Raw genomic sequence first — 21,253 nt, forward strand, 5'->3', positions numbered from 1 at the left:
CCCAAGGGCAGGGTTAGCTGGAGCCGCCCCGGCCGTGGCAGGGACCTGCCAACACCCCCGCGGCAGGGGCTGGCCTGACACCAGCAGTGACCTCAGCTCCCATCCTGCCGTGCTGGGGGATGTGCAGGGCAGGCTCTGGCCTAAGGCCCCAAGCCCGCAGCACCCACCCCCCGAGCTGCTGCCTGTGCCCCAGGCGGCATCACTCGGGCTGCCCAGCCTGGCTGGAGCTGAGCCCCCGGGCACGGCAGAGCACCCCGTTTGGACACAAGCACCAGGGCGGCGTCCTGCTGGCCGCGTCTCCCAAGCCCTGGGGGCGAGCACGGCAGCACCTGCCCCCCCCCCAGCGCCTCTGGACAGCTTCCCTAGCGGGTCAGAACCACTGCAAGGGGCACCCCGCCCTGGGCTCCCTACTCCCCCAGCAGGCAGGTCGCTTGTCGCCTGCACAGCTTGTGAGTCAGGCCCGGGAGGGACCCGGTGGCGCGAGCCCTGGCCCAGGGGGTGAGCAGCACAGCCCGACCCTGCTGCTGGGGGACCCGGCCTGCCAGGCCCAGCTGAGTGCGAGGGAGGCAAAGCTCCACCCCCGGCTTTCCCGCAGGAGACCCGATGCCCCTGGGCGCCAGCCTCCCAAGACAGTTCTGGGGGCGCCGGAAAACTGCCCAAGGCAGCAGAACAATCCCGTCCTGCTGGCTCATCCGTGGCCCTACGGACAGCCACTCAGAACGGAGAGCGCTAGATCCGGCCCGGCCTGGTGCCTGCCAACTGCGCCCTGCCAGGCTCTCCCCGCCACACCCGGCCCGGGGCAGGGGAACCCGACAATCCCACTTCTCCGGGAGCCTGTTCCACCCCCAGGTTCCCCCCCTCCTCGCCTCCCTGGCTTGTGCCCCTTCAGCATCAACGGCTCGTTCTCCCCTCCCCGCCCGTGCCCGGCCGCACACACTGGCATCCCTTCTACCACAGCCCAGCCAGGGCCAAGCGCTGCCCGCTCCCAGCCGGCGCCAGGGATTCCCGAGAGCCGGATTGTTTCCTTGAACCAGGGGAAGACGGCCAAGCACAGGTGCTGCTGGGAACCGCCCCCCAGCCGGCAAGGAGGGGGAAGTCCAGCCCCAGGAAAAAAGGGCCAATTCCCAGTGGCTGCGGTTACATGACGGCCCCCTGGCAGTGCCCGGGAAGCAGATAGCTGGCCAGGGGCTGCGGCGCCAACTTCCCCTTTCCTCGCTCTTATTCCCGAGCAGGGGAATTCCACCTCCCCCTCGCGGATGGGGTGGGAGGGGAGCTGTGGGGAGGGCCCAGCCCAGGGCGGGAGATCAGAGGGAGGGGGCCTGCCCCGTGCAAAGGGAAACGGGTGCAACCCCCTGTCACACGGGGGAGGGGAGCACTCCCGGTAGCTGCAGCTGCTGGAAACAGGCGAGGCCCTGGCCTGTGCTGAGAGGGGCAGCAAAGGCCAGACACAGCCCAAGCGTGCGCTGGGAACGGGGGGTGACCAGTCAGGCTCCCTGGTCTGCAGCCCCTGGGCTTCCCCCTTCTCTCTGCAGCAAAGCCTTGAATTCACTGGGGGCGCTGCTCCTGGGGGCCCCGGCCTGCCAGCCCCCGGCGCGGTTACTGGGCAGCTGAGCCTTGAACCCGGCTCATCCCCAGCGTCCCAGCCAGCGGCCACGGCCTCTCCCTGCAACGTAGCATGAACGGAGCCACCGCTGAGCCCGGCCCAGGGGGCCCAGGCTCCCTGCAGCTGGCGGGGAGGCGTCAGCGTGGACGGGCTCCTCTGCGTGGGGAGGCGGCAGGTTGGCACCACCAGCTCCGCGTTCCGTTCAGCCCCCGTGGGACAGGCCCCAACCCTCATCCCCACTGGACACTTGCACACGGGGCAGGCCCGGCTGCCTGCAGCCGCCCCACTGATCCGAGGGCAGCTGCCTTGGGCGCCCTCCGCCTGCATTCGCCTGCCACGCTTGGTGCCAGCAGCGTCACTGGAATGCCCCTGGCACACTGCCCGGTGGGACACGGAGCCAAGCCTGCTGCTCACACGCAGAGAGCATCGGCCGCAGTGAGGCCTGCAAGCCTGAGACGCCTTCCCCTGCAGAGCCACCGACACCTGACTGCATGGGGCCAGATACCCAAAGCCACGTTCCTACCACCAGTGAGACGCAGTCCTTGGACTGGAACTGGCGTGAGGGCAGGGGGAGGAAAGCTTCAATTTCTGCAGAAATTAACAATCCATGGCAACAGCTGCTACTCTAACCCTTGTGGCTGGGGGCAGGGGGCTTGGAAACACAAACAGAAAGCAACGCAACGCAACGCCAGCTTCCTGAGTCTGCACATGGTTCCGGTGCCTCTGCTGCTGCTCACAGCTTTCCCATGGGGTAGCAGGGATTAACTCCACCCGCTCAGTGTCACTGCTCCACCCTACAGTTCTGTAGCTAGCCCTTCAAACAGGAAGGTCTGTTTCAGGCGGGCGCCCCTACTCTTCACTGGCAGAGACCCAGAACGGGAGGGGGAGAGCTGTAGCAAGCTGTCCACGCTCGCAGGGGAGGAGGGACAAGCACGGCTCCTTTCCCCGTGAGCAGCTAGCAAGATGAGACGTTCCCAGACTTCTACTAGGCAGAGGTGGAGCCAGGCAAACCTGCCATAGAAATGCTAGCAAGGATCCCAGCTCCCCAGAGAAAAGCACAAGACCCGCCCCCAGAGCAGCGAGTCCGCCCCCCAGCGCACACGGGAAGCTGCCTGCGAGTGACAGGAAGGGGCACAGCACAGTTCTGACTGCAACGCTCCCATCCTCTGGCCAAGGGCATCACGCAGCCAGCCTGCCCCAGCCGCTGAGCCTCCGGGGGAAGCTCTTCCGTCCCCAGCAAGAACGGCGACAACATGCAACGCCCCGAGTGCCAGGCTCCGCGGGCAGCCTGCTGCTGCCACATCCCTCTGCCAGCTGGGGGAAGCGGGTTAGAGGCACACGGCGGGGGGAGAAGTAGGAGGCCGCTGCCCATTTGTCTCCTGCCTATCACAGACCGTGATGAGTGTCTGAAAGTTTGGAGAATAACGTTACCCTGGCCGGGAGTCACCCTCATGCGCGTGTTCTGCGCTCTGTGCCCGACGGAACGGCCTGGGTCAGCTGATAGCCACTCGGCCGGGCTGGGACGGGGCAGGAAGGAACCAAGGAGGCAGTTGCCCTGGGGCTCCGGGCTGCCCCCATCACTGCTGTGGCAGCAGTGGCGGCTGGGCCCTTTAAATCACCACTGGAGCCCTGGGCAGCGCAGTCCAGGTGGCACTGAGGGCTCGCTGCCCCTAGCCTCCCCCAGAGCTGAGCCCCTCTCTCCCCCGTTGCCCGGGGCCCTGTGGAGTCTGTCGCCAGCCCTGGTAAATACCCAGTCCGAGACGCATCAGCTGACGAAGGCGGGGAGCTCCCGGGGCAGGTGGCGAAGGCAGGACAGCAGCACCCTGGCTGTAATTGTGCAGCCCAGCCCGCGCGGGGAGGGACCAGCAGAGGTGCCTGCCCTTGCTCTGCATGGTTTTCCCTGGTGGGGTCGTGTCACGTTACTGGATTTTGAGGGGAGCAGCCGGGTCACTGCTGCACCCACGGGGGTGTTGGCCCCAAAAGTGGTACAAAGGGGGCCATGTGAGGGGTCAAACAAAAGCTACTTTCTACGGGTTCTGTATCTGCTCTTCATATATCTGTATAATGTCTGGGTGTGGAGTGAGGAATCTGTACTCTGTATGGGGACTGGAAGTTTCTCTGTATGTGGTTGAGCGATGCGCTCAGCCTACGGACATGCTAATTAGCAAGGGACAATAGGCCTCTTAAGTACCCGAGACCCACCTATGAAGGAATCTAGGTGCCTGGTCAGAGACCATGTGACTGTCTCCAGCTTGGAAGAGCCAGGAAGGGGTATAAATAGGCCATGTGTCTGACTCCATCTTGGTCTCCAGATCTGCTCCTGACCCCAGATGCGGCCTCGCAGGGATTCACGAGCCGGGAAGAACTACGGACCCATCCTGGCATAGGATGTGCACCAAAGACTTTTAAGCCAGCAGCTGCAACATCTCTGCTAGAGCCTGCACCGCGAACTGGGAGATTCGATGCATGTAACGTATGATACTTTAACAACCTCGCTCTCAGGCTTTTCTTTCTTATAGTAATAAACCGTTAGATGTTAGATGCTAAAGGATTGGCCCAGCGTGATTTGTGGGTAAGGTCCAGAGGGTAAATTGACCAGGGATCTGTGACTGGTTTCTTGGAACTGGACAGAACTTGTTCGGGGTAGGTGGGATTGGGTTCTAGACCCCTCACCTGTGGATGAGGCCCGGGGCCATCTGGGGCACGGATATTGCTGGGGTGTCGGAGGGGTTTTGCTCCTGAGGCTTCAGGCAGGCAGCTGAAGCGCTTGGTGGGACTGGTGTTGCCTGTTTGGGAAGGTCTCCAGTCTGGGGGCTAGAGAGAGCCCCAAGTTTGAGCAATTCGCCCTGAGCGCCCTGGGGAAGGGCCCACACACAGGAGCGAGGAAGCTGGACCACGCCCCGTGGACACAAAGAGGCATAGGACAGCCGTGGCTTTTAGGGTCATCACTGGTCTGTATTTCACTGCCTCCAGGCCCAGGACCCAGCGGAAAGCCGGAGAGAGGCCTCGGTCCCTGCACGCCTGGTGCTGCCGAGGGGGATCTCCCCCGGGCCCTGGCAAGGACGCGCCGAGGAGACCCGCGTGAGCACTAACCCTCCAGCTCGGCATGGGCGCGAGGCAGGCAGGGGAGCCAATTCCAAGCTCCCCCTTTCACTTTCATTCGCTTTCGCCTGAACATGGAAGTTTACCTGGTGAGTGCGTCAGGCTTCCAGGAGCCACACCTGGGCTTTTACTGCCTGCAGTATCTAGGAACCGTTTCTCGTCGTGACTCTGCCCATCCCAGAGCCCACGCCGCTGCCACCTAGCGACAGCTTCAGAGGGATGGGACGCAGCCGTGGGAGGGCACATCACCCGCACCAGGCTCAGGAAGGGCCAGGCAGGCAGGGCCCTCGGGTCTGAGCCACTTGCGAGTTTCCTTGCTCTGTGGCAGGAGCCGGGTATGCAGGCCCCAGGGCGGATGCAGGAGCAACGTGGTGCACGCCTAGGCCTGGCGTGAGGGCCAGTGGGGGCGAGCGAGGATGCTGGCGGTACCTGGGAGCCGGGAGCGAGGCTCACTCACCTCAGTGGCTCTGTCACTGAGCCCACGGAGCAGCAGCACCACCACGTGGACGGCAGCTCTTCGGACTTCAGCCTCCGGGTCTGTCTTCGCCACGGCTGTCAAGCAGGAGGTCACCTGCCGGGCGAAGGGGGGAGAAGGCTCTTAGTACGCAGCGCCCTGCTACACCTCCCCCACCGCAGGAGCCTGCACTCCGGCCCTCCTCGGCCTCGCTGGGCCGGAGAGGTGCAGGCAGGAACTGAGCTGACGCAGGGCGTGTCCCACAACTTGCGGCTCCACAAAGGACTGGCCACCTGCTCTGCCACAGGCCTGGCTGTCTGCCCACCTGCAGCTGGGGCTGAACCCAGCCCTGGAAACTGAGGCAGACGTGGGCCTGCAGGCTGGAGCACGCCCCATGCCGCGGGTCCTCACGGAAGCTGCAGGCCAGGGGGCTGTGGTGGGGCTGGGAGGGAGGGAAGGAAGCCCCACGTTATGCCGATCTCCTGCGTTTTCTGCCAGCTGAGGCAGGGAGGGCTGCTGCCTCAGGCCCCTCCCGCCGCCTCCCTTCAGCCTCCATCCCCTAACCACAGTGACCAAGTTCTCAGAGGTGCTGACCTCCGGAGGCTGCCAGTGCCCTGGGGGCGAGCGGGCCCGGCAGCCCCTTTCCACTGGGTCAGGCTAGTTAGCAGCCTCGCCCGGGCTTGGGCACCACATTTGATTGAATGTGCAGATGCTGTTAGGCTCCCCCAGACCGGCAGGGCCTTTGCCCGCGTGTTGCCAGGGCAACGGGGTGGCAGAGCTGAGCTGGGGCCCAGCAGATGCCGTGCGGGAGGCAGCGAGTGCGTGAAGGGTCGTGAGCATGGCCCGTTCCCACGGAGACCGCGCGCTCTGCCCTCGGCGGGCTGAGAACGCCACTCGCCCACCGCACGGCCTCTGAGTTTCTGTGGCACAGGATGGTTCATCTCTGCCGGTCTGGGCGCTGGGCCTGGGGCCCACGGGATGGGGTGGCCATCACCTCCCAGGGAGGCTGGCTGGCTCTCAGCAGCACAGGGCCACATGTCGGGTCCCAGGGAACTACCTGGCACAGCCCAGGTTAGGACCCAGGAGCGGTACTGAAGGGTTGGTCACTCCGTCAGAGGGGAGGGGAAACGGGGCCACACCAGGCTCGAGCGCGACTCCCTGGGCCGGTGTTGTCTCAGATGGGGCGAGAGCCCCCGAGGAAAGCGCCTGACGCCCTGAGACAGCAGGTGACGCAGCGTGTGGAGAGACGCCCCTGGCACAGGGCCCCGCGCTGCAGCCTGCGTGTTCCTCTGCGCTAGGCAGGCAGCGGTTCAAGAGCCTAATTAGATAATCAGCCACAGCAGGGAGAGCTTGCACGTTCCTGAAATAGCCGGCGCGCTGGCAGCTCCCCCGGCACCATCACTGCCCGCTCGAGGCGGGAGCGGGGACAAGAGAGGAACGCTCACTTCAGCGCTCCGACTGCCCTGCAGCACGGCGAGCTGCGGCTCCACGCCTCACCGACGCAGCGGCCTGCCGCGCACACCAGCCAGATCCCAGAAACTCAAGGGCTAAACAGGGCTCCCAGCGCAGCCTGCGAACAAGGGGGAACCCCCCTGCTCCCCAGCGCTCACCGGCAGGGGTGGACCAGCGGAGAACTGAATGAACAGCGAAGTTAGACAAACCCCAACCACAGCCACGGCCCGGCCTGTCTCCGTGGCTCTGGCCAGGGGCGCTCCTCTTGGAATCATGCACGGTAGCACGACCTGCCTTCCTCCTCACACGGGCTGCCACAGTTCCCGGGAGAGTTTAACCCACCTGCCTCCCGCCTGGGGGCAGACAGACGTGAATTCCCACCTTTGCAAAGCGCTGCCTGACGCTGGCAGACGGGGGCTGCTTGGCGCCATTTCCTGACAGCGGGAAAAGCTCCAGCGTATCGGCTCTTTGTACAAGGACAGCGCCTGGTCCCCGCGCACCTGCCAGGGCGTCGCAAGAGGGGCTGGCTGCTGCAGAGCCAGAAGCGTCCACTGCAGCGGAGGGGCTGCACCAGCCCGGCCCACCTACTTCTTTGTGCTCGAGAGCAAGGGCTCAGGAAGCATGGAGCTGGAGCTGGGGCCCCCCTCGAGCCGGGAGCACCCCCAACAGACCTGCACTCGCGTCACACCATGGCAGGGCTCCCCCACAGGTCTCACTCAGTCTGGTGAGCGGGTTGCCTGGGGGAGGCCCGGCAGGACTCGGCCCTCGCCAGGGCTTCTCAGCCTCCTCTTTCTGCCAGTACGCGGCCCCCGCCTGGCCTAGCCCAGGCTCCTGGAGAGCCAAGGGCCCCTGCTTCCTGGACAAGGGACGGTGTAGTGTGACGCTGGCCGGGAGGCACAGCCCCGGCTTACACCAGCACGGTGTTCCTAGGGGCCGTGCAGCTCACGGGCTGTGTTCCCACGGAAACGCAGACAAAGCCAGCTCTCCGGGCCCTGCCGGAACGCCTTGGTGCCTCCGCGCTGCTCCCCGCCCTCACACTTACACCCGGAGCCCCCGCCCACCTGCCTGCCAGCCCCGCTACCGGCCTGCGCTGGGGAGCACCTGCCCCGGCCGCAGGCCTGGAAGGGACCAAAGTGGGCACTGAGCTGAGGAGCCCTGCCTGCCCTCTGGCACATCTCACCTCTGCCTGCCTCCTGGGTGGCGCACACCTGCAAGTGAGCCCCGGTCCCTGCCGAGTCCTCTGCTCACCCCACAGGGAGGGGCGCAGCTTTGCAACCCAGGAACAGCCTGCCCAGGCAAAGGCAGCCGCAGCCGCAGCATTTCTGCAGGCCCGTCTCTGCGGGACTCCCCAGCTGCCCGTCACTGGCCCCAGCGTGGCTGAGGAGCGTGGCAACAAAATGGCAAATGAAATTGAATGTGGATAAGTGGAAAGTAATGCACATCGGGAAAAATAACCCCAACTATACGTACAGTACGATGGGGGCTAATTTGGCTACGACAAATCAGGAAAGGGATCTTGGAGTTAAAACTTCCACAGGGTATGTCTACACTACCCTCCTAGTTCGAACTAGCGGGGTAATGTAGGCATACCACACTTGCAAATGAAGCCCGGGATTTGAATTTCCCGGGCTTCATTTGCATAAACTGGGCGCCGCCATTTTTAAATCCCGGCTGGTTCGAACCCCGTGCCGCGCGGCTACACGCGGCACAAACTAGGTAGTTCGGACTAGGCTTCCTAGTCTGAACTACCGTTACTCCTCGTGGACGAGGAGGGGGGACGACTGCGAATGGAAGCTGTGGGGGAGACATTGGAACCAGGAGAGGGGGAGGGGGAGGCCGAAGTTAGACGAGGTACCGGGGCGGGAGGCCGGGATGTGAAGCTGGGATCCAGGCCCTGAGCTGTATTTAGAAGAGGGATCAACAAGCACACAGCAAACGGGTCCTGGCGTCACACCCCAAACAACGGGGACAAAACCAACCATCAAACAGCTGCTCGTTCAGGGTTCACCGTCCACCCTGGGCACCGAACGAGGCCGGGGCCTGCGGGAACCGCCGCCTGGGAGCATGCAAGGAAAGGCTGCCCTGCTCCCATCGAGTACAACGGGCCCCTCCCCCTCGCTCAGCCAGCACCAACGGCTTCTAAGATTAGGCAGAGAAGGTAGCTACTCCGCAGGGGGCCGTGCAGCCCAGTACCTCTTGCGCCACGGAGCCCAGCCGGAAGTGGAGCCTCTGGCACAGCTCTCCCAGGTTGGACAGGCTGCTAGCCCGCAGGGTGCCGTCCGGGTCTCTGGCTCCCCTCAAGAAGGCTTGCACCAGGGGAGCGCTGTAGTGGCAGGCCATGTCCCCTGCAGGGGAGAGAAGACGAAAGCACAGGCGTAAGGAGACTTGCCCGGATTCAAACGCAAACGGGTCCAGCCCGGAGATGCTTCCGTCAGAGGGAAGGCCTTTTCGGAACGCCTTTCCCGCGCGCTGGAGCCCACTCCTGGAGCAGCGCAGACGCGCCCCGGCTCCAGATCGGTCTTTTTAGTTGCCAGCATTAAATACGAGTGGGCTCAACAGTGTTAATCCCTTCATGCCAGTTGCAGCATGGCGGGATTCCTGTGCCGTGCTCGCCTAGAGCCTCCCAGGGTGTCGCCTCCTTCAGCAATTTCTCCCCCAGATAAGGCAGCCGGGCCAGTGATCAGCTCGTATGAAATGCCCTGTGCTCTCGCGGGGAGCCCACCGCCACGTGGCCTCAGAGCCAGGGACTCTGCAGACCCTCTCTAGCAGCAACCCCAGATGTGCACCAGAAAACCAACCCAAGCGTGCACCAGTATTTTGTGCAGTCTGAAGCAGAGAGCTGGTTGTGAGACTGTCACTGCTGCGCGTGTTCTCTCAATTGTCTAACGGCTGTCAGCCTTCACAAATACAATACTCACCACACTGAAGCCATTTCAAAATCCAAAGGGGTGCTAAAGGTTCAAATGTCAGAATATCCAGAGGTGCAAAACTCTGTATCCAATGAGCATGTGTGGGCACCATGAACGTGCAAACTGAGTAACTGTGCACACAAATGTGTCTAATTAGCTACCTGCATGCACAATTATCCATGTATAGGCATTAAAACACGCATCCTGTAGGACGAAGCGGGAAATCGGATCAAAGGCATTGCAAAAATTGCAGGTGCAATCCGGTACATACTATTTTCTGAACTATAGGTGCAAACTCTTAGGGTGTGTCTAGACTACAGGGTTTTGTCGACAAAAGTGGACTTTTGTCGACAAAACTATACCTGCGTCTACACTGCCGCTGAGTTCTGTCGACATAATGTCGACAGAACTCAGCAGTTTTGTCGATGGCGATAAATCTCATTCTACGAGGAATAACGCCTTTTGTTGACAGAGTTCTGTCGACAGAAGGCGTTATTGCATCTACACTGTCCTTTGCATCTGCACTGTCATGTCGACAAAGCACCTTGCTTTGTCGACAGAACTGGGTGTAGTCTAGATGCTCTTTGTCGACAGAAGCTTTGTCGACAGTATCCGTCAACAAAAGCCTGTAGTCTAGACAAACCCTTACATGCTACAACTGAAATTCATCTGGGGCACTATTAAAATACAAAGGCAGAGACAAGAAGACAGAATACGAATATAGAACAATGACAGGCCAACAGAAACAAAAAGTTAGTGATTCCACAAGTACCTGAAGACCCCTAGCTCTCTCCTTTGTCTGTCTCATGTGGCAAAGGAGAGTTGTTCTGACCTTTAGGTATTTATTACAGTGGATCTTAAGATGCCAGCTACCGGGTACCCATGGATATCAGAGACATAGAGGGGCACACCCACGTATCAGAACAGAACTGGGGTCCAAGAACTTGGTGTGAGTTTCTAAAGCAAACCCAGTGGAAGTTGCATATGGTAATAGGTTAACAAGCTCTATACACAGGAGCTATTGCCCTGTGGACCACAGGAAAAGAACCCTTTTAGATTGCCAGTGACTCCAACTGCTTCTCAGGGCTTCCTGCCATAGTCCCCAGCATCTGCTCCCTGAAAAACTCCAATCTTGAGTGGCGCCAAAGACACGAGGCCGCTGAGCCAGAGTGCGCTTACCGGGAAGAGGCGAATTCGGCAATGTATTTCTGTGGACATGAAGCCACAGCAACACTGTACCAGCACAGAAAGGGGGAGCCAGCTGGCTCGACAAGCTTCACCGATTGCTCACACCAGAATCTCAGAGATGGCTTTGAGCAGGGAGCCAAGAGACCCTCGCTCTGATATCAATGTCAGAGCATCCTTGCTGCGAGAGCTCACCTTGAGTCACAGGTTGTAACAGACGTGGGTTTCTCGTCTGACTCCCTGCACGGCCTTGGAGCACGGAGGCTGGCTGAAGGCTCCCCTCTTACCTCGTTAGCCAGAGAGCAGACTCCATACTCATAGGGAGTGTGTACTTATTTCCTGCAGTTTTTCATGCCCCAAATGATACCAGGCTACGCTCCATGAATGGGTGTGGGAGCAACAGACACAGAGCCAACCTCATTGGGTGCCACTGCCCTGGGACACTGAAGAGCCATCGGGTCTTCCAAGAGGAGAGCGTCACTCTAACCTGGGTCTGAACAATATGATGGCAGCTGCCTCATACTGCTGTCGGTCTAGCTGTTTTGCAGAGCCAGGCAGCCTCTGCTGACCCATCTGGCTAGATAGCGGATGGATAGTTCTCTGGCTGCTTGAGAACAGGGCATTCCTGCACAGACGTGCGCTGCAGTTCAGCTAGTCAAGCAGCGTCCAGGGGTTTGTGCTCATTCACATGGGACACAAAGGTAGAGTCGCAGTCCCCTTTGTCCTACACCAGGCCCAAGACACAGGAAGGCATCAAGCGACAGAGGACAGGGATGCGATTCTTGCCGAAGTGAAGACACTGCGCTCAGGTGATGCACAACGCTGGTTTAGAGCAGCTTGCTACTGGCCCAGCAAGCGCATACAGCTGACCACAGGCTTCTGCTCAGCTAACACTACTCTGTGCAACGGGGCGGTGCACAGAAGGTATTTCACACCCCCGGGCTAATAACTAGTGGTCTGTAACGGAAGGCCCATGCCTGTGCTCATGGCCACCCAACAAGCCAGTATGGGAATTTGTTCCAGGACCCCGGTGCACACTAAAAAGGGTTCCCAGCAGGGCTACATGCCTATCATTACGCCTGCAAACCCTGCGAGTGTAGATGCAGCGTGTTGCTGGTACAGCGGGTACTGGTGTCCCTGGCCAGCAACTGGCAGAAGCACTTCTAAGCCAACACAGCAAAAGTCATGCTGTGGCCATGGCTACCCGACAAGTGTTCTGGAAACAGTCACGCAGACAAGGCTGCCCTGCCAGCGACAGTTTTAGTGCAGCCTGGCTCAGCCCTTCTAGCTCACGGCTTCCTGGCCTGGGCATGGAACGTTAAGAACATACGAACGGCCAGACGGGGTCAGACCAACGGTCCATCCAGCCCAGTGTCCTGGCTGCCCATAGTGGCCAATGCCAGGTACCCCCGAGGGAGGGAACACAACAGGTAATCCTCATGTGATCCCTCCCATTACCCCTAGGGACACCATCCCCACCCATCCTGGCTAGTAGCCATTGTGGACCCAGCCTCCAGGAATCTATCTAGCTCTTTTCTGAACCCTGTTAAAGTCCTAGTCTTCACAACCTCCCCTCGCAAGGAGTTCCACAAGTCGACTGTGTGCTGAGTGAAGAAAAACTTCCTTTTCTTTGTTTTGAACCTGCTGCCTACTAATTTCATATGGTGACCCCTAGTTCTTATATTGTGGGAGCAAGTAAATCACTTTTCCTTACTCACTTTGTCCTATCCCTCCGTAGTCTCCTCTTTTCCAAGCTGAGAAGTCCCAGTCTTGTTAATCTCTCTTCGTACAGGACCCTCGTCATGCTCCCACAGCCTGTACAATGCAACATGCTTCTGCCCCAAGGCCACACTCGGGACTATGAAGAGTCTGCCCTTCCCCAGCTGGCTCTCCCAGGGCAGTGCCATGAAGCGACCCAAGGCCTGGCCTGCTGGATTCATGCTCTGTCCCAAGAAACATGCGGCTCTCGGCTGGTTTATTTTCAGCACAGGACTATGTGGTTTAGCCAACTGACAAAGAAGAGGCCCGTGACAGATCTGCATTAGAACAATAAATGGTTCCGAGTGGGCAGAGCAGACATTGCCGTCTGTCCTCCATACTGCCAGGGCCAGGGGACACACAAACGAAACAAGCTGCTAAACAGGGCTCTAGCTGTGTGCCACTCCTGCTGGAGTACCTGCCACAAGGCTCCACGGCAGTCACACAGACGCAACGCTCCTACGAAGAACACCAAGAACATCCATCGCACAGCAGGTAGGATAAGCCCCTTCTGCGGCCAGGCGCACGCCAGCCACAGGTCCAGCAGCACCACATTCTCCAGCCCTGCGCAGCAGATGGCTTGTCCCGAGAACCGGCCCCAGAGCTGGGGTGTTTGCAAGACCTGCTGAGGTCTCTTCCAAGCCTGCAATGCTACGGGCACTTCTCCAGGCCTGTCCAAGTCGCCCTTAACTCCACCTGCCTTTGGATTCCAAGTGGTTCCCTCCCCGCAGCCTGGGCTGCTCACTAGCACCCTCCACTCTGTGCACCCAGCCGTCAGGCAGTGCACAGCAGGGTGGTATTAGACCGCTGAGACCTGGGAACACTGTGGACCAGCAGTCGTGCCCCGGCACTACACGGCGTCCCACCTGCACCATGCTCAAGAGAGCCCCTTGGGGATGGATGTCTCCCCTTCTGCCCCTCGCATTCTGGAGGTGCTCCTGGCATCTGTAGAGCTACCTCCCGCCCGCCTTCACATCCCTCCTGTACTCTGGCTGCTGGGTACGTCGCGCTCACACCTGTCTTGTTAACCGGAACCGTCTCCTCGTACTTCCCGGCCTCCCCCTACGTCTCGTTTTCTACCTAGGCCTGTCGCTCCCTCGGGGCGAGGGCGGGAGGCGTAAGAGCGGCAGCCCAGCATTCCGGCGGCTGACAGCGGCGACCAGGGGAGTGAACAGAACAGGGAATCCTGGTGTGATCCCCTCCTCCCCGTCACCCATCCCCAGCCCCTGACACACAGAGGCCAGAAGCACCATCTCATGGTCTGGGTCCACACAGAGCCAGCACAAAGGGGTCTCGAAGTACCAATACAAATCATAAAGAGAAAGCTCCGCTCCCTGTTCTGGCATTCCACCAGCAGCGATGTCTGCAGGCCTGGGGGGAACGTTGCCAGGTTCTCTCTGCGCTGGTCAGCACTGGGCGGCTGGCGTCGCCCCTGCCAGGCCCGTGCAGCGGGAAAGCTAATACTACAGCGCTCTTGTTACAGCCAGAGACAGCCGGACGGGGGATTGGTCACAAGGCAGCTTCTCCTCCCCCTGCACCGCAGGGCAGATCGTCCCTGACTAACCCGAGGACCTGTCGCCCCCCAGCGCTGTGGGAGCCCGAGTGGCCAGGGATGAGACTCGCTGCAATGCTGGGAATCCTTCAGGAGACTCCCGGGGGAAGAGCTTTCCCCCACTGGCCCCATCCAAAACGGGCTCGTTGATACGCAGGGTGCAGCAACGGGGACGCAAAGGGACCCTCCCCCCGCCCGCGTGAGGTTACACAGCTTGATTCTAGTCACTTTCCTAGCCTTGCAGCCAGCTAGCAGATCGCAACTTGCCTGGGACTAGCTGCTGCCAGGCGCCGGGAGCAAAACCGCTCGGCTCCGCGGCGGCTGAGACAAAGAGCGAGCGCGGAGGCAAGCGAGCCCTGCGTGGGCGCGAGGGGGTGTGTGCCGCATTGACACACGGGGGCCCTACCGCTTGCAAGAGCCCTGATCTCGGCCAGAGAAGCAGCCGAGTGCTGCACCTCCCGGAGCGCCACAGGGGATGTTTCAAGGCAAGCAGAGAGCTGCGCCTGCCACCCAGGATGAGAAATCCGCCCTAACGGAGCAGATCAGCACACAAAGGGCTTCTCCTCCGTGGCAGTCGGAGCCTGCCCCATAACTGACACAGGCTGTCACCGCAGGGGAGGGAAGGCGAGAAGGCGCCATTGAATTTGTCTGTGCTGCTTGTGGCTCCATGAGGCTGCCACCTTCGCCACGGCCAGCTCCACAGGCACGGACGAGTGTTTAGCACAAGGCACAAGGAAAGGCAAGGCCCTCGGAATAAACCCCATGCCCCCAGCCCCCAGCCCAATGCTTCTGGCGGGGCCGGGCCGGCCAACCAATTACTGACGAGCAATTCAGCCGAGTCTCCCACACTGGGGCTTCTCTCTCAAAGCTCCCTGCTCTCTGCACCAGCAGCTCTCGCCAGTGTGGCGGGTGCTCCCCGACAGGAGCGGGGGTTACGTTGGTCATTGCTGGTTATAATTGTGCATTGTTGTCTGCTGGTCGCCAGCAACTTTCTGGTTCCGGTGTCAGCTCGCGAGTGGCCCGCTGCTGGCTGGACAAGGCCCCCAGGAACGCCCAACAAAGCCCTGAGCAAGGTGACCAGTCGTCCCTTTTTGCAAGGGGCCGTCCCGTATGTAAGCCCTTCAGCAGGTGCCCCAGTGTTTCCTTAAAAACAGGAAAACTGGCCCATATTTTCTGCCTCTCCCTCGTCAGTCCTGGGGGGTCCTGCGGCTGGCCGGGTCTCTGCTCACCGGCAGCGAGTGGGGAGGTCTGCTAGTGGCCTAGAGGGGGATGGATGAGCAAGGCTGGTGGTGGGGAAGAGGCCACTGGTGGGCCCTGCCGTGGGCTGGCTCTCAGCCAGCAGGGCCACGCCCCATTTCCAGCCGGCACCAGCTACGTTCCACGGTGAGTGCACGGGCAGGTGCCCGACGGTGGCCAATGACGTGTCGCCTCCGCTGCCCGTCCATCGGCTCTTTGCATGCGCTCCCCCTCGCCGTCCTCTCCTGCTTCCCCGCCCTGCTGCTCTCCACGGTCCCCTGGGGGGCACAGCCCACGCCCCGACGTGCTGCCTCGGCACGAGGGGGCAGCTGGTACCAGGACAGGCAGGTCTGGTCCAGCCCGGCATGCGAGGTGGAGGGAGAGCACTGGGCAGGGGGCTTGGGAGGGTCACTCACCCACCGTGTGTGTGTGTGTGTGTGTGTGTGTGTCCCCTCCCTGAGTGTTCCTGGAAGGGGTGCGCTGCGTCGCCCTGAGCGCTGCAGGGCTCGCTTGGAGACGAGGGATTTTACCGGCTGTCCCATCCGCAGCATCAGGAGCTCTGGTCACCGTCGCTCGGAGGACCAGATGCTGCTGCTGCAGAAGCGCGCGCCGGAGGAATCTCTCACGCCATCAGCCAGGAGGGCGCCCCTGCTGCTGGGCTCCGTGGGTCGCGGGACCCTCACAGCAGACACCCGATGGGTTTGAGCTGCCAGCATTACAGCCGCGCATGCCAAGAGGGGTACTGCCCTGCGGCGACAGCGATCAGCTGATTGGAACTGCATTCTCTATTGCGGCTCCTGCTCCAGCCCGGCAGTGCTGCACCCGAACCTGCCGCCAAGCGCGTTCCCACTGCCTGCAGGGCACCGGGCAAGGCCGACGTATCCCCCGGTCCCTCCGGAGCTGTGGGGAGGCTGACATCACTGGCCGCCTCCGCACTGGGCACATACCAGCGCCAAACCACTGTCATGCTGAAGCAAGCTCCTAGTCTTGATGGGACTTGTGAGTGGAGCCAGGGCAGCCCACTAACGCACTCCTGGATGGCAGGCTGCACACAGCTCCCGCAGCCGCCCGCCGCCACGCGCCTCAGGGCCCCGTGCGCGCTGGTGAGCACGAGGCCACCGCTCTTGTGACTTGAGAGGTCCACTCCCTGATCACCTGGCGGGGCGCGGCCTGCACGGCCTGCTCCCCAGATCCGCAAGGGAGAGCCCAGCTAGGGGACAAGCATGCCAGCCGGGAGGTGGGCACCTGTCTCCGCGGGCATGCTGGTCAGCACTGCAGGGCGCGGCCGCCTAAGGCAGGACCAGGCCAAGTGTTTCAGCTGCAGGTGCCCGACCTGCACACGTGGCCGCACTGCCGGAAGGGGCAGGCCGTGCGACCAGCCCACGGCGGCAACTGCAAAGCAATTCTCACCTGGTCTGAAACAGCCCTGTCCTCGGCCCTTTTGCTGGGGACGAGCAGCGGCAGGGGAGCGGCAGATGCCACGTGGGCACAGCACAAGAATCAACAGGCAGCTGAGCCGAAGGGCTGCCGCGGAGGAGATCGCTCCTCCACAGGAAGTGCCCCGCGACAGACATCAGCCCGGAAAGAATTCCTGTGGGAGGCTGGCTCGTAGCCGCAGACGGCCTGGCCGTTGCTGCGGCAGGTACATTAGCTTGCTTACATCACGGGCTCCAGATCAGATGAGCTGTTAACACGGGGAGGCAATAAAGCAGCAGTGGTTCACCAGGGTTGGCCCCGTCGCTGTATTTATCCGGGCCTCCGCAGGTACAGACGATCGCAGCTCCCACTGGTGGGAGTGGCCATCTGTGGCCACTGGGGACTGCGCTCCCCCGGACCTGTGAGCCGTGGGTAAATAATGCGGGGCAGGGGCCTGCTGGGGCTAACCTGGCACACTGGAAGCAGCCCGCGGGCCGGTACTTGCCACGCCACTGCTGGCAGAAAAATGCTATTGGCCCTTGGACTTCATATCAAAATGCAAAATTCTTCTCATGGCTGATTTGAGTTGATGTCCGGGCTGGCAAACTCCACTCAGCTCCTGTCGCCCAAGGGGATGGGACCTGCGCAAGCAGCCTTTCCTCTCCTCCGCCGGAGACATGCTGCAGGGTGGTCTCTGGGGAGATGGAGTTTCAGTTCATGGCAAAGTGGAGAAAAAAGCCCAGGCTGAGCAGGTGGGTTTAAAGTGCCGGATACACTTGGAGTGTGTTGCAATATGCAAAATGGAGACAGAGAGTCCTGCTTAACTTGGTCGGTAACGACGCAGGCCAATCAGCACATGCCCCAGAGCGAGCGTCCCAGGGACAGGGCAGGTAAAGGCGGGCAGTCTGGAAGAGACGGTTCGGAGCCCGGCACCCCCCGGCTCAGCAGCCCGTCATGCCCCGCTTGCTGGGACACGTGCTGGCTGAGGCCCCGGATGAATTCCAGCCAAACGGATGAAGCCAGAGCTGAGGGGCAGAGATTTATCGACCAGTGTGGCGTGTTAGAGCAGAATAGTGCAAAGGGGCCAAAGCCAGGCAGGCCAACCGCTCTAGAAGCACAAGCGCGTGACAAGCAGCCGACAGGCCGTGCTGGTAAGGCCCCCGTGGAGACGCAGCGCTCGCCTGCAGAAGTTCTCTCAGCACAGTGACATCGCCTCTTGCAAGGGCCGATGGAAGCACCCTGCCAGCAAACCTGCATCTCCTCTCTGGGCACTGGTGGTATAGCCCTGTCAGCCTGCGGGGAGCTTTCACAGCCGTGAGGACAAAACTTTGTAGCACAGACCTGGGCTCAGAGTTCACCAGAGTCTGGGAATACACAGCTCAGAGCCTGGGGCAACCTTCGCTCTGTCCATCTGTGAGATTAAAGGTGCCTGTCGTGTTGGTGTGGAAGGGAACCCTCGTAGCTCCGAAACCTGAGCATCACTCACTGCACTGTCAAGTATGGCCCACAGCCCCCACCTCCTTTCTGGGCTGGCTTGTGAACTGCAAATCTCCACTGAGTACGAGGCTGGAGACCAGAACTCCCCAGGGACCACAATCTCATATATCTCACTGTTCAGATCATCCACACGAGACCCTGCTCCCCAGCTATTTCTCCGTTATTGGCCAAATCCCTGGTTCTGCCCCCAGTCAGCCTCCCAAAACTGAACAGGCCTCTGCATCAGAGACACTTGCTAGAGCCTGTCACCTTACTGGATTTGAAGGGGAGCAGCCAGATCACTGCTGCGCCCACGGGGGGGTGTTTTCCCCCAAGTCTGTACAAAGGGGCCATGGGAGGTGTCAGACGAAAGCTTGTGTCCTACGGATTCTGTGTCTGCTACTCATGTACCTGTGTGATGTCTGTATGTGGAGTTACGAATATGGACTCTGGGCTGGTATTGGGCCTGGACTGCCGGTCGTGAGGAAGGAATGGCCAATGAATGACTATGCTAACTAGCACAGCCCTAAGACAATGGCTCTCCAGGTGCCCAATACACACCGGAGGAATGCATCTGGGAACATGCAAACCAGCCAGGGCATAATGGCTGCCAGCATGTGAAACACAAACAGGTCGACCACGTGACCCACTCTGACTGGGGAGACCAGGGATGGATATAAAAATGCCATGAGGCGATCTCCATCTTATCTTCAGTTCTGCCACTGATCCCAGATGCAGCCTTGCGAGGGACAGAGCCGGGAAGGATTGCAGACCCGTCCTGACATAAGATGCTCACCAGAGCAGTTTGTAACATCTCTGCTGAGAGCCCGCAGCAAGAACTTGGTGGTGGGCGCACGTAATGTATTCTCCTTAACAACCTCACTCTCATGCTTTTCTTTCTTTTAATAATAAACCTTTAGGCTACGTCTACACTGCAGGCTTTTTGCACAAGAATTGTTTTGCGGAAGAGCTCTTGTGCAAAAAATCTTCCACAAGAGCGTGTCCACACTGCCATGTGCTTTTGCACAAGAGCATCCATGGCAAGGTGGACGCTCTCTCGCACAAGAAAGCTCTGATGGCCATTGTAACCATAGGGGCTTCTTGCGCAAGAAATTCATGTTGCCTGTCTACACTGGCCTCTTGTGGAAGAGCTCTTGCACAAGAGGGCTTATTCCTCGTGGGGAGAGGAGTAACTCTTCCGGAAGAAGCCCTGTTTCCCAACGCTGGACTGTACATTTACTTGCACAAGAACACATGTGCAGTGTACACAGCTGGCAAGTTTTTGCACAGCGCAAGAAGCCGCCAGTGTAGACACAGCCTTAGATTTTAGATTCTAAAGGACGGGCCCAGTGTGATCTTGTGGGTATGATCCAAAGTGTAAATTGACTGGGGGTCTGTGGCTGGTTCTTTGGGACCGGGAGGACCCGTTCGGGTAGGTGAGATCGGGTTCTAGAACCCCTCACCTGTGTGCAGGCCTGGGGCTGACTGTGGCACAGGGGGAGCTGGAGTGTCCGAGGGGGTTTGCTCGTGAGGTTCCTGCTGGCCGGATTGGCAGCTGAAGCGCTCGGTGTGACTGACTTGTGGCCTGTTTGGGAAGGTCTCCAGTCTGGGGCTGTAAGCAGCCCTGGTTTAGAGCAATTCGCCCTGAGCGGATGCCCTCAGCGGTGCCCAGACCCGGCCTGGCCCATCACAGAGCCTCAGTGGTGAGACTAGACTGCATGCGGGAAAAGCCCCAACGCCCCCCAACACGCCCTGGCTGGCTGGCTGGGCCTGGGAGCCTCCTCCACTCAGGAAAGGCTGGGAGAGCGAGCGCACGCTGCCACTGGCCAGCCAATACCCTGCTGCCAGGATCCAAGGAATTCGTCTCCTGTGGCCACTGGTGGCTCCTGCAGTCGGGGAAGGATAAGGAAGAGAGAGGGGCAGAGGCGTGGCTGGGGTGGGAACCCGCACTCATGTTCTTCACGCCGCTGAACCCCCGGCCTGGCATTCGGAGCTCCTGAGGTCCCCATCTGGCTGGGCGGCTAGAAAGTGCCAACAACAGTGTAAGGAACAGTCTGTTTCCCACCCGCTCGCCAGCCCTCCGTTGTGCATTGGGATCTTCCTGTTTGTGGGTCAGCCTCTTGCTCCCTGTTCCCACAGATCCGGAACAGCACAAGACCCAGCAATTCAAACCAGCTCCCCTGCTTTGGGGGAGGGAGGAGGAAACAGCAGCTGGGGGTTTTTAAAGGAGAAAAATTAGCAACGAGCAGGATAAAGCACTGACACACTGCAGTGTAATTATGTGATTATCTTTAAGCAAGGGCCCTTTGCCAGTTGCAGCTCGTGTCTACGCGCCAGGGGACTTTTCCCGCGGCTGGTGAGGCTTGGAGAGGGTTGAATATCAGCGTGAGGGAATCCAGCAGCGAGAGGTGTAACTCCCCCTGGGAGTTACATGGCTGACATCCTAACCAGATCAGCCATACCGTCACTGGTTCATTCCCCTGCACATCTACTAACGTAATATACGCCATCATGCGCCAACAATGCCCCACTGCTATATGCATCGGCCAAACTGGACAGTCCCTACGTAAAAGAATCAATGGACACAAATCTGATATTAGGAATGGCAACATACAAAAACCTGTAGGGGAACACTTCAATCTCCCTGGACACACAATTGCAGATCTAAAAGGAGCCATCCTGCAGCAAAAAAACTTCAGGAGCAGACTTCAAAGAGAAACTGCTGAGCTACAGTTCATCTGCAAGTTTGACACAATCAACTCTGGATTAAACAAAGACTGTGAATGGCTCTCTAACTACAAAAGCAGCTTCTGTTCTCTTAGTATTCACACCTCCAGATCAGCTACTAGTGGGCCTCATCCTCCCTGACTGGATCCACCTGGTCATCTCCAGCCTGATCCTGGCCTGGATATTTATACCTGCCTCTGGAAATTTCCACTACATGCATCTGACGAAGTGGGTCTTTGCCCATGAAAGCTTCTGCTCCTACACTTCGGTTAGTCTATGGTGCCACAGGACTCCTCGCCGCTTTTGCAGATTCAGACTAACATGCCTACCCCTCTGATACTCTCCCTGGGAAAAAAAGAAGCCCGTCGCCCCAACACCTGGCT

General features: G+C 60.2%; 1 protein-coding gene across 2 annotated transcripts in view; it reads right to left on the reverse strand.

Annotated features, from left to right (window-relative positions):
- TANGO6 (transport and golgi organization 6 homolog) overlaps nt 1-21,253 on the reverse strand; it is a 71,946-nt gene that overhangs the window by 1,176 nt on the left and 49,517 nt on the right. The window contains exons 16-17 of one of the 2 annotated variants that reach the window (XM_075939794.1): nt 8,805-8,956; nt 5,163-5,276 (exon numbers count right to left, since the gene is read on the reverse strand). In XM_075939794.1, coding sequence (XP_075795909.1) covers nt 5,163-5,276; nt 8,805-8,956 — 266 coding nt within the window. The remainder of the gene's footprint in view (nt 1-5,162; nt 5,277-8,804; nt 8,957-21,253) is intronic. The other variant, XR_012906620.1, reaches the window with a different exon arrangement.

The sequence above is a fragment of the Pelodiscus sinensis genome, chromosome 12 (genome assembly GCF_049634645.1).
Source record: "Pelodiscus sinensis isolate JC-2024 chromosome 12, ASM4963464v1, whole genome shotgun sequence".
NCBI classification, from domain to species: domain Eukaryota; kingdom Metazoa; phylum Chordata; order Testudines; family Trionychidae; genus Pelodiscus; species Pelodiscus sinensis.